Source organism: Herpailurus yagouaroundi, unplaced genomic scaffold (assembly GCF_014898765.1).
Source record: "Herpailurus yagouaroundi ecotype Mexico unplaced genomic scaffold, PumYag 206, whole genome shotgun sequence".
Classification (NCBI taxonomy): domain Eukaryota; kingdom Metazoa; phylum Chordata; class Mammalia; order Carnivora; family Felidae; genus Herpailurus; species Herpailurus yagouaroundi.
In genome coordinates this window covers 4,332,118-4,344,975 of record NW_024412437.1, presented here as the reverse complement: position 1 = coordinate 4,344,975, position 12,858 = coordinate 4,332,118, and the positions used below count along the sequence as shown (strand labels likewise).

Below are 12,858 nucleotides of genomic sequence, written 5' to 3'. Positions count from 1 at the left end.
CCCCCCCCCCCCCAAGGCAAGAACCATTGGTCTTCCAGTATCAAACTCTTCTTGCCCCCTTCTTTCAGAGAGAGCCCATGGGAAGTTGACACATTGATTTCTAAACATTGTAGAAGGTATGTCATCACCACGACAGGCAGTGTTCCACGCGCCTAGCCTAGAATCCGATGGCGGCTGGTCCTCACTCTGGTCCATCCTCCAAAGGGGGAGAAAGAGCTCAGGTCGAACACGCCTCTGAGGGCGCCCCCTTGGCGCTCGCGAGGAGAATGAGGGAACGAGCCCAGATTCGGGTCCTGCAGCCCCGTCTCCCACTAGGTGCCACAGTGGCACAGCTGGGCGAGCTGTGTGGCTTTCCACCAACCGCAGCCTTGTCCTTCCTTCCAGCTCCGGTCTCCCATTTATGCGACGCCACCTGCGTTCCAGCCCGAGCCCCGTCATCCTGAGGCAGCTGGAAGAAGAAGCCAAGGCTCGAGAAGCAGCCAACACGGTGGACATCACCCAGGTCATGAGCAAGCTGGACCGTAGGAGCCAACTCAAAAGAGAGCTGCCTCCTAAATAGATCTAGAATCCTTGGGGGGGCGGGGGCGTACGTGCGGGAGAGGCACGCAAAGAAAGGCAGAGTCAGAGTCTAGAGAATTCTATGCCCCGTTGCGGGGGGGGGGGGGTGGGCAGCGGGGTCGCCAGGTGCGTACTACAGCCCCCTGACCTCCTTCGGGGTGGACTTCACAGTGTCACCGCAACCAGAGCTCCAGTTCGTGGGGGTACAGGGGCAGCAGTGGGGGGCGGGGAGGTCCCTTGACTCAGGTGCTGTGTGACTTACTTAGCGCTTACTTAGTAAGTACGAACTTAGCACTTACCCTCTTACAAGAACCGAGGGCATTCTTGGAGTGGGAAGCCCAGAGAAAACAGGCTGTTTTGTGTAGCACTGTTTGCTTTGGAAAATGAACAGGAAGACCGCCTCGTCCCCCAAGACATAGTTCTTCTTAATGGAGCTCCTCACCCTACCTCTCCGATTCAGACTCCGCTTCTAAAGCAGTCTGAGATGCCTCTGAGGCACTAGATGCAGGGTCCCCCCTAGATGCGCTTCCCCTGGGCTTCTCTGTTACACCTTCTGGAAGGGTCCTGCTGAGACATTCCTGTTGAGCTAGTTCTTAGTCACGGTTTGAGGGCTGGTGAGCTCCCTCCTTCCCTGCTGTCTCCCCACCGCCTGACACCTGCTGGGGGAATTAGTATGAAGGGCTAATTAGACTAATTAGACGAAAGGCTCAGTCGGAAGCTTCCCGGGCAAAGTGAAATGGCCTTATGACGAAGGCCATATCGTTTTGGATAAAGGAAAGGTGATGGTGACTTCATTCGTGGGAAGAGGGATGGTAGGCGGCTGGACATTTCCAAGACGAGTTAGGGTCAAAGATAATACTCTTTGGGATATTTTCTTTTACTTTTTTGTGGCGGGACAGGGGAGAGGGAGAGAAGGAGAGAGAATCCTAAGTAGGCTCCATACCTGGCTCAGAGCCTGATGTAGGGCTTAGTCTCAAGACTGTGAGATCATGACCTGAGCTGAAATCAAGAACTGGGTGCTTAACCGAATGAGCCATGCAGGCGCCCCTCCTTTGGATATTTTCTCGATGTTCCTGCTTCTCTCCTCTGTAGCTGTAGGCTAGGCCAGCCCTGTGGTCAGGGAGCAGGGAGAGGACAGTTCACACTCTGACCTTGGGAGGCCTACAAGGTAATTCTGGAAGCTAGTCTTACCTCATGCACCTGTGTGAGAACGCCAAGGCAACAGGGCAAGTCTGCGAGCAAGGAAGCGACGTTGTGCAGCAAAGGGACTCACTCCTTCAACACGTTTACTGAGTACCTCCTACGTGCCAGGCAGTGGTGAATACAACGGCCTGGTCTCTGTCTCACGAATTTATAGTCTAGGACTGACCAAAAATAACGAAGCCAATGGTGTCGGCAGCCGTTGCCATGTGACAAACAAGATTAGAGCGTCACACGATAATCAGCGTTTATTGCTCCTGGGTATAGGGTCGTCTGTGTGGCTCTGTTGATCTTGGTGGAGCTCACTCCCATGCCTGGGGCCTTGATCTGTGGTGGCCTAAGCTGGGACGAGCGGAAGGATTCTTCTCTGCTTCTTGTGCCTCTTGTCCGCCAACAGCCTGGCCGCGGCATGATCTGTGGTGATGGCGGATTGCAAGGGAGTAAGTGGAAACAACGTCAGAGTCTTGAGGTGTAGGCTTAGACCTGGTTTTCCACCTCATTTCCTTGGCCAAATCAAGTTACAAAGCCAGCCTAGAATCAAGGGATGAGGAAACAAACTCCAGCTCTTTAGCGAGAGAAATGTTAAAGTCTTATCGCCACAGACGTGGAGACAGGGAGGGACGAATCGGAGCCGTCACTGCGACCAACAGTCTGCATATATGATAAAACCTGTAGAGAGTGAGTGTTACAAAGGATGTGGATATGGTGCCCTGAGAGGGGAGAAGGGAGATGTGTGCACTAAGGAGGCCTCTTCAAGGCGGTCACGGAGAAGCAGAGGTGGAGTGAAAGCGGCCACACAAAGAATGTGGGCAGGCAGGGCAGAACTTTCCAGGCGGACGGGACTGCATGCGTGAAGGCCCATTGGGGAAAGTGCCTCGGGGTGAACTGTAAGACCAGGTGGATGGAGCCTGGTGGGCGTGGGGCATATGGTGCAACACAAGGTTAGAGAGGTGGGCGAGGCCAGGTCACTGGGGACCTTTTAGGCCATTGTAAGGAGTCTACAGCTCTTGGTTTCATGTCAGTGAACTGATTCCATTACTCTCTCCATTTAAACTCCGAAAGAACAACCTGAGGTGTGCTTTGGTCGTCTCTCTTTTGGAGAATGTTGGAAGTTTTCCGATGCAGGGAGGGCATCCCAAGAAAGAATTTCAGGTGATGGCCGTTGTAAATGGAATGACACAGCACAGGGGCTGTGTTTGCCCAGGATCACTCTGAAACCTGATGGGTTCTGCAGAAACGTGTCTTACCTGAGTGGATGAATGAAAGGAGGAAGGAAGGAAGCGAAAGAGCCCTGGATTTGGAGAAGGCCTCTTGGTCTCTGGTTCTGCCACCAGCCATGTGGTCTTGAACAAGTCACTTATGATCTCTGCTTCCTGATTTGTGAAGTGAGGGGTTAGGACCAGATCCACGCTTCTTGAAACAGACTCTGTGAGTTCCAGGAGGGTACCCCGCCTGGGGCCTCGATTTTGCTTGAAGATTTGGAATGGGAGGACACTTGGGTAATTTTAGATATTTTTTTGCATTAAAATCATCATGAATATAGTATGAATTAGAATGCAAAACGTACATGAATTTTTTAAGATAAAAATCGAGACATCAAAGACATTTCACGCTTGGCTGTGGCAGGTTTAGGCTTTACCCTCAGACTCCTGGGAGAGGATGTTTACCCGGCTCTCCTGCTGTTTGTCCTACTTTCCTGGGAAAGTTTGAGAAGCACAAAACCAGAGAGATGCGCTGTCCCTTCTGGTTACCCCCTGTGAGCTGGGACCGCATACCCGGCACAATGGCGGTGACGATGGCGGGGCGTCCAACGCATCAGGAGTGTTCCGCAGGCTACAAAGTGTATCGTGTTTGTCTGTGACTCAGCCATCCACCTCCCACAAGTGAGAGGTCTCCCACCCTCCAGCAGACTCCCAGGGGCTCCGTATCAGGCACAGAGTAGATACGCCACACGTATTAATGGAAACCTTCTCAACATCAGACACACGGGGACCCCGCAATCTAATGAGAGGCACAGGGATGTAAACAGGGTCAGTTATCACTCTTTAACGGATAAATGCATAAATAAGGAACCCGGAGAAATGCATCTGAAGGAGGGTAGGAGATAAATGGCTTCGCTCCTGGATAGCAGCAGCCACGTTCCACACGTTTCTAAACACCTTTTCTATGTAAGAACTGGTGATGGCTGCTGGGACAGGTACAGAAATGGGCAAGAGGTTCTCTGCCCTCCGGGGGCTGGATGCAAATGGCTGCAACGTGAGACGGAACGGGATCGAGGCTGAGTTGGCACACTAGAAGAGCACAGAGATGGGAGAGGATTGTCTGGCCTGGAGGTCTGTGCGGGGGGGGGGTGGGGTGTGGGGGTGGGGATCCACCAGGAGATTCTCGTGTTTGGTAGTAAAGGAGCCCAGGTCCCTATCCAGTTTTGAAGTTTTGTAAGAGCGTCGGCCGCTGGGCCCCAGCAGGTGACAGCTGTTCCTGGGGGCTTTGTTTCTGTGTGTCAGACATAACAGTGGCCCCCCCGCAGGGGCTGTCTCGATCTCAGATGGCATCAAAAATAGTATTTATTTGGACAGTATTATCGATATATTTAAACGATCGTGATAGTTTCTGTGTTCTGTGTACTTAGGCACCCTCTTGATTCCTCAATGCCATGCTTTAAACAGCTTGAGTTTCTCCACCTGCGGTGGTGCATCTCTTATGCTAGAATATAAATCCTGCTGGAACGTGCCAGGCTTTCCTTTGTAGAATTTCGTTTTCAAGCTTGGCTTTTAGAGAAAGGACTGCTCTTCTTGTGAGGGTTGTGGGAATACGAGGGCTGGGGACAAGAAAATGCAAGAAGAGTACGTAAGATAATGCCTGGCATATAATAAACGCTCAATAGATGCTAGCCGCTGTTACCTTGGTCACAACCATCGTCACTGTCGCCATCACCACCATGTATCACCAACACCGTCACTGTCGTCATCTGCATCATCGCCACCATCATCACCACCATCCTTAGTCGCGCACGGTCTTAGAGTAACCTTGGGCTCCCTTGCACCTGTCGGTGTTCGTCCAGTACGGTGATCCATTATTCTTCACTATTCCGGGCATTCCCTCGGGTGCGCTTTTAGCTTTGTTGACTGAAACCGTCTCACTTCTCTGCTCTCTCAGAGTCCTGCAGTGTGGGCCGCCCAGCTCTCCAGGGACCATCAGGATATATTTGAAGGGACGAGGGTGGGCCATTGATGTCACGTGCTCTAGGAGTCTGTCCAAGCTCTGTGGCTAAAGCAAGGGTCCGTTCAAGATGGTAAGGCTGTGCCACACACGAGATGGTGGGTAGGAGAAATGATGTGTCCACCCTTGTGGATTTGTTTCCACGGAGCCAACTTTGCTTATTTGCTTTTGGAGGCAGTGGGCGAGGGGAAAGCAAGGGGGGACCGGAGAGGGTGCCGAGCACACTGCATGCTGAACCTGAATGTGGCTCGGGAAGCAGGAGTTCAGGGGGGCCACCAGGACTCCTTCAGATTCTCAGCCAGTTTCTAGACAGAAGACGAGTCGCACCCCTTTGCACTTATCTGCCTTGCCTGCCGTTAAAAAGCCTACGATCGTGACGTCATGTCAGTGTACCCACTCCATTCCACGCTCTTTCCCCCCCGTGTCACTCCTCCCTTGCCTAATAAAACAGAGCTCTCAGAGCTTCACCGTGTCTCCGTGTGTCGCATTTCTTTGCCACGTGCCTTGCATGCCGCTGCTTTGCTGTGTCACACCAGGGGTGGGCGTGGCGTGGGCTGGAGGGGCCAGGTCTCTGTGGGAGGGGCCAGAGTCCTGGTGGGAAGGGGGTAAAAAAGGCCTTCCTGCTTTGGGTGTCCGGGGCCGATGGGGTCAGTGGCTACTTTCCCAGAAGAAAGGACCTTCTCAGGCCAGGTGAGTAAAGCAGGACGGTGGCCACTCCTCACCTGTCTTGTCATTCATCCTGGAAAAGAAAGTGATGGGGGGAGAAGGGTGGGGTGGGGAGGAGGGCACAGAATTAAGGAGGGCAGTAAATGGGAGTGGCCTGTACTGTCATAAGCTGTGCGATCTTGGTCAAGTTGTCATCTCCATGAGGCTCAGTTTCCTAATCTGTAAAGTGGGGATTATAAGGACTTTATCACACCTTCTGAGTAAGTGGGATTCAAGAGAATGAACCGGAGGTAGGGTGTCCTCAGTCAGTTTATTCTCTCACCAAAGCCTGTTGCCTAGTTTTGGTGTCTCAGGCCGCTCTCCAGGACCCCAGGTCCCATCTGAACCCCACAGGCAACGGGATGGCCTTACGGATCAGTAGACAAAGCAGGGGGCTTTGGGGTTTCACGCTCCTCGGATGGGGTTCTCATTCTGTGTTAGTTATCTACTGCTGTGCAATGAAACAGCACACACACGGCCGTTTGTTCGCGCACCGATGGCCAGGTGAGGCTGGGCCGGGCCCCCTGCTCACGGTCTCACACCCAAGGTCACACCAGGCTGTCGTGTTCCTATCTGGAGGCTCTTACGAAGAACCTGCTTCCAATCTCTTTGAGGTTGTTGCGGAGACTCAGTTTGTCACCGTAGGACTCAAGGCCCCAGCGTTTTTGTTGGCCGTTAAGCTGATGGCTGCACCCAGCTCCTAGAAGCTGCCCTATCCCTCGTCCTGTGTCCCCTCTGTCCCACCTTCAAAGCCAGTCCTGGAGAATTTCTCCTTTGTTGAGTCCCTGTCGTGCTTCAAACCCTGTCTGACGTCTGTCCCTGGTCTGTGACTCAGATCTGAAGGGTTCGTGTGATGAGGTCAGGCTCACCCAGATAATTCTTTGTTGATGTCACCTATGCCATATCACGTCACCTGAGCACGGAGTGGCTGTCGTGTGCTATTTCTAGTTCACATCCACACTGGAAGACGGGGGCGGGAGTGTTAGCGGCCACCTTCGTGTTGTACATATCATTGTCCCTGTTGGCTGTGAGAGCCTTGGGATGGCAATGAGCCCGTCTAGACCTCAATTTTCTGGATACTAGGTAATATGCTAGATTACCTACCATATAGCAGATGCTTAAGAAGTTACAGGGCCAGACCCTTTCACCTAACCGTTGTCTCCCAAACCCTTATCGCGGGCCCAGCTTTTTCCTTTATTGCTCTTCTGGTCAGCAGACTGTGTCCTAAGTGGAGACCCCTTGCCCTATAGAAGCATGGCGTGGGGCTCCTCAAACTGGACATAACCAAATCGTGACCTCGGGTGTTTGTTAGAAGATGCTTTCCTTGTGTCCCCCCGAGAATCTCCTTCAGTGGGTCTGGTGGGCTTGGGATCCGCACTTGCAGCAGCACCCTGGGCGATCCCGGGGTGCGCTGATGGGCAGGCCATCCTGAGACGGCCAGCCAGCTGTTACACGTGCAGACTCGGCCGTCCACGGGCCCGGCTTCAAAGCCGGCCCTGTCCCCGGTGGCCTGTCCTTGGGGCTCGGTTTTCGAAGCATTAGTTTCCTCGTCTGCATAATGGGCATGGTAAGAGCTGGTGGCCTTACTGAGCGGCTTTGGGAAGTAAGTGCGATGATCCACAAAACGTGCTCAGCCTCGACCCTCACGTTTCCTGAGTTCTCGCTGCGTGTTAAGGCCAGGAGTTTTGATTTCGTAGGTTAACCCTGGGGCCCCAGGTCCGGGCCTTGGCTCTGGTTTGTGGGCCTGTGGAGACCTGAGCAGAGGCACTGTACCAGTGGCTCTCAGCTGCTGTTTCAGAATGGAATCGAACTTGAACTTCAGGGAGCTGGTGGGGGAGAACGGAGGCCGTCCCCCCTCTGTCCCCCACGGCAAAGACTTCTGTGGCCTCCTGGCCTTTCTTTTCCTCTAAAAGCTGTCCTTGGATGTGCCTGCCCCTTTCTCTTCCGGCTGGGACCAGCACGCTCAGGGGACCTGGAAACCAGGCCATACCCCATAGAAGCCAGCAGCCTCCAGCTCAGCGCCCGGAGCTGCCCTCCCTCGGCCCCGGGGCAGTGCCCGGGCCCCCGGGGCAGGCAGGTTTCTCTAAGCTGGGCGTCGTGTGGCCGTGCCAGTTTCAAAGAGGGTTTGTTCTTCACTGAAGTCCTTTCCAGTTCTCTCTCGGAGGCAGTGATGGCCCAGCTGTCCCAGAGGGTCCCCCTTCCCTGCCAGGACTGGGCTTTGACACGGTGAGAGGCCGCAGCAGGCCTTTAGGACGGGGCATGACGAACCGGGCCGATGGGCCCTCGGAGGCCCATCTGTGGAGGGAAGAGCGGTGACAACAGAGGGGTGACAGCAGAGAGCCTCCCTGAAAATTCCAACTTTAACTGTGTCAGCTCAGACCAAGCTCTCCTGGGCTTCTTTGCTGAAAACCTGCTGGTCCAGCACTCCTGCCCCTCCCCCCTCCCGCTCCTTGACTCTGGGGCCACGGGAGCCCAGGGAGGTCGGGATGCTACCCTTCTCCAGCGATGGGCCCACGACGCCCACTCTGCCTCCCCTCCCGGCCACCCTGTTCTGCCGCGGGAGGCACGGCCAGTGCCGGGGCTTGGCGACCCCCAAGGCGTGGCCAGTTGGACGCGGGGTCGGGGCTCAGGACGAGGTGGGGTGGTCTCAAGCCTGGAGGAGTGAGCAGGGTCCGGGCTGGGGCTTCTCGTATCACCACTGCTCTGTTAAAAGTGTCCTCGGGCTGGGAACTAAGGACAGAGAAAGGATGCATGGCATCTAGCGGGTCCTAAGCATTGTTTGCTGGGGGACGGGGGTTCAGGGCAGTTGGAAAGCCAGCCTGGCCTCACCCCAGCATCCCAGGCCCAGCAAAGGTCAGCCTGGATGCAAATGTCCAGCTCCAGGCACCGTGACCAGGGCCTCCTTGACGGGAGGCCCGTGTGTGGCTGGGCCGTCATCACAGGGGGCTCCGGGCCCCTTTCCCAGCTCCCCAATGGGCCCGCCGCACCAGGCCGTGCTCCGGGCGCTGGAAGGGGCTAAGTCAGCAGAGGGCTGTGTCCCTGAGCCCCCACGACTCACCCTGAACTCTCTCTTTCCCTGTCTGCAGCCGGGCCAGCACACCGCTCCCAGCCCCCACCTGGCCGTGTACACAGGGACCTGCGTGCCCCCGTCTCCTTCGGGTCCCTTCTCCCCCTCCTGCCGCTCCCCCAGGATGCCTTTCCCCTCGCCAGGCCGCTTCATCCGGAGGCCCAGCAGCACCATCTGCCCCACGCCTATGAGGGTGGCCTCGGAGAGCTCCGAGCAGACGGGGGCCGCTGGTGCCTCCGGGGCCTGCCCGGGGCCCTCCGACCCCGCCGGGGGTGAGGCCTCGGCCGAACACCCCTGGGTCCGGCCCAAGGCCCGCGTGGCTCTGTCCTTCAGCAGGTTTCTGAGACGGGGCTGTTCGGCTTCCCCGGTCTTTGCCAGGCTCTCGCCCAAGTGCCCGCCCGTGTCCCACGGGAAGGTGCAGCCCCTGGGGGACGTGGGCCAGCAGGTGTCACGGCTGAAATCCAGGAGAGTAGCAAAGTAAGAACCAGAAAGGATTGTGCTGTGTGTGAGCGCAGGGGCACATTTGTCCCTGCGCGAGCACACGTGTTTGCACATTTGCCTGCATGTGAGCATGCGCGTGTGCATATGTCTCTGCATGAGTGCGCGTGCACGCATGTCTGTGTGTGTGTGTGTATGTCTGTGCTGGGTACCGAGGCCATGGGCTTGAGCACGGTCTAGAACTGGGGGTGGGGGGGTGAGTAATGAGGATTCTGGGTTAGCAGACACGACAAGAGGGCTGTTTGGCCGCCGGATAGTTTCCAGAAACTCAGCGTTGCCCTCGCCTGCTTCCTAAGAAAGAAAAGGAATGGGAGTCTTTCTTTTCCACCTTTTCCCCCTTCTGTGCTCCACCCAGCCTGCCCCATCCCCAGAAAGTCAGTCTAATGAATCCATTGTACTTTTTTTTTTTTTAAAGTTATTTATATACTTTGAGAGAAACAGAGAGAGAGGAGAGGGAGTACGCGGGGGAGGGGCAGAGAGAGTCCCAGGCAGGCTCCACACTGCCAGCTGGGAGCCCACGTGGGGCTCGAACCCACGAACCGTGAGATGGTGACTTGAGCCGACACCGAGTCAGATGCTTAACCGACCAAGCAGGCTCTCAGAGGGGCCTGCGGGGATTCCTGCTTCTACAGGTGTTTCTGTGAAAATGACTGTGCCCAGTCTCCCCCGAGAGGTGGCCCCTCTCAGCTCCATTTTGGGTGTAAGCCTGAGTTCTGAGAACCCCAAGCGCCCGGAGGCAGGTCACCGGGGGCAGCACAAAGACTCTGAGGGGGTGCACGCCAACTGCTGGACCAATGGCAGAAAGAAAAGTTGTAGACGGTGCAAAACTGAGAATCAGCCCCCCGCCTCTATTTGGTTTTGGGGAGACAGTCAGGGGTATCCCTGCACCAACCAACACGCTCCTGTTGGTTGCTCCAACCCTAACAATTTGAGCCCCTCCAACATGAAAGTAAAGCATCTTTTGAATGAGCCTGAGTCCAGCAGAGAAACAGGAGTCCCCTTCTACCCCCAGTGAAAGAGATCCGCGGAGCCCGGTCGCGGCCCATCTGGGTGTCACTCTCCTCCAGGGACGTCAGGGTGAGCTGAGGATTTGGTGTCCCTTCTGACCCTATGCACTTGCCTGTCTTTTGTGCCTGAAGCTTTTTCCAGATCAAAATGGACGTGCCTACGCAGAGTGGGACCTGCCTGATGGACTCGGAGGACACCGGGACAGGAGACGCGGGTGACCGGGCCGAGGAGAAGGAGGTCATCTGTCCCTGGGAGAGCGTGGCCGAGGGGAAAGCTAGCTGAGCCGGGGGCGCTGGACCAAGAAGACGCTCCCGGCAGACCCTGCCAGATGGGGCCACGGGCTCTCGAACCCGAGTGCATTTCGATCACATTTGGGGCCTGGAGAGAGAAGACGGGATGGATTGTGGGGAAGAGTGCACTCCTGACCTTCCCTCCTTTGGGCAGAAGAAAGGCATGTGGACCAGAGGACTTTACTTGCTGCCTTAAAACCAATAAGAGGTTAACTTGTGAGAGTCTCTTGGCCTGGGATGTTAGTGTGCGTCTGGTTTTATTAGCTATGAGCTACTATTTATCAGTTTATGAGTTCAATTCATCTCTCCTTTGGTTTTAGAGACAAAAGGACACTGAGTCGCTTTTAAGAACTCCCTCTCTGGTTAAATTGGTTTGTGCGTGTCACTTCTATCAACGGAGCTCCCCAGAGCACGGCATCGTGCACGAAGGGGGTGTCGGAGAAAGGCATCTTTCTAGAATGAGCAGGTGTGTTGTTCGCATCCACCAAGAAGTAGAGACAAGATGGGAATAGCTGGGCAAGGGGTTTATTGGGGGAAACACCTGTGAAGGATAAAGAGTGCGATCTGGAGAAGGAGGTAGGGGCCTTCAGACCAAGTGCCTGGCTGGCCTCTGGGGAAGGAAGGGCAGGCTTGGAGAGTCTCATATGGCAGTGCAGTTCTAAGTGAGTTTTGGCCTTGCCATTGGGGTGTCCTTGATGCAGAGTGACTAGGTCTGACGAGAACGGTTCTGCCTTCTCACCTCCACCATGCAAGGTCATTGGCTGGGAGCGCCTGGGGGGGAAGCCCGGCCCCAGCACGGACACACTGCTGGCCATCAGTCCATCCACTCCCTGCAGCAGGGGCTCTGAGCACGCACGTTCATGTCTGCTGCATGCAACCCGGTAGGCGCGTCTGGAGGCTTAGGCCTCGGTGCACCCCCACCTCTTCTCATAGTCATTTACTCAACTGGTATGTGTTGAGCCCTTGCTATGTGCCAGGCACTGTGCTAGGCCCTGGGGATGCAGTGGTGGGTGAGCCTCCTTGCCTCCTTGAATTCATCTAGAGCCGTGGCTCTCAACCCGGGACAACTTTGCCCCGGGGGGACACTGAGCAGCGTCTCAAAACATTTTTGGGGTGTCAGGACTAGTGTGGGGAACGCTGCTGGCCTCTAGCGGGTGGAAGGCAGGCAGTGACACCAAACATTCTACAAACGGGATAGTCCTCTACCCCTCCACAACGAAAGATTCTCTTGTCCAAATCAGCAAGTGCTGCTGTTGGGAAATCCCCGAAGAGAGGGTGCAGGTGATTCCCTGGGCTGCTGGACACGGGCCCCTTGTCATTGGTTTCTGCCCCCAAGCCCTGAACTGTTGCCTGAGGGTGTTCTGCTGGGATTATAATTGGATTCAGGGGTGGGTTGACATTAAGGACTACATCGTCAAAAGCGTTTCTTCAAAGTTGCATGGCAAGCTCTCATGGGAAAAAGATTTTTCGAGTGGGTTGCCAAACCATTCATTATCCCCCTCCCCTGAATTCTCAGCTTCATCAGATTCTGATTAGTAGATAAGAGCCCCTCACTTGCTTTTAATGTGGGACAATTTACCTTATTCAGTCCATAAATAAGCCCCCGGGGGCTCCTGAGTCATCTGTCTTGACGCTTCTAGAAATGAACGGTGGCTAGGGGCATGGCCAAAACCTGGACTTGCTGACCATGCAAGGAAGCGCAGATGATTTAATTCTGAAAGAGCGTGTCATTTTACATTCTGTGGGATCCACTCCTTTGGGCTCACAAGAGTTACTCGTGTGGGGATGAGGAAACTTGTCTCCTAGAGAGCACACAACGCGGGCTGGCTCTCAAGAGAGAGGCGAGTGGATCAATGAACTTGATGTCTTTATTTGCAAAGCTGGTCTAAAACGAGATTACAGGCACAACCCATACCTTTAATGTACCAGCAACCATTGTGCCCAGACTGTAAACTGGGGTTATGGGGCTCCACTCCGAAGCCCCCAGGGTCCTCGACCAAGACCGTATGGACCTTCAGCATCAACTATCCAAGGCTGCGGGATTCCCCGATGGGATTAGGTGAGGTCCCGGCTAAAGTGCTGTAACAAAGAGACCCCAGGAGGAAGGAAGTGGTTCAAGCATGAAGGAGTTTGACTCTGCCATGTAATTGCCCAAAGGCAGGAGGCATTTCATGGTGACTGGATTCCAGGGAAGAGAGGAAATCCAGGAGCCAAGGTAAATATTTTTAACCTTGTTGCCTCACCTGTCCCCTAGTGATTGGCATGATTATTCTCCACCTTGTCTGGACCGAAACTATTACCCAGTCTTGGTGG

General features: G+C 55.0%; 1 protein-coding gene across 3 annotated transcripts in view; it reads left to right on the top strand.

The window, feature by feature from the left end:
- RGS9 (regulator of G protein signaling 9) overlaps positions 1 to 10,673 on the top strand; it is a 96,870-nt gene extending 86,197 nt beyond the window's left edge. For 2 of the 3 annotated variants that reach the window (XM_040452183.1, XM_040452182.1), the window contains exons 17-19: positions 385 to 502; positions 8,769 to 9,226; positions 10,387 to 10,673. In XM_040452183.1, coding sequence (XP_040308117.1) covers positions 385 to 502; positions 8,769 to 9,226; positions 10,387 to 10,537 — 727 coding nt within the window. In that variant the 3' untranslated portion in view covers positions 10,538 to 10,673. Of the gene's footprint in view, positions 1 to 384; positions 758 to 8,768; positions 9,227 to 10,386 lie in introns of those variants that run through there. The other variant, XM_040452184.1, reaches the window with a different exon arrangement.
- Positions 10,674 to 12,858: the final 2,185 nt, after the last annotated feature.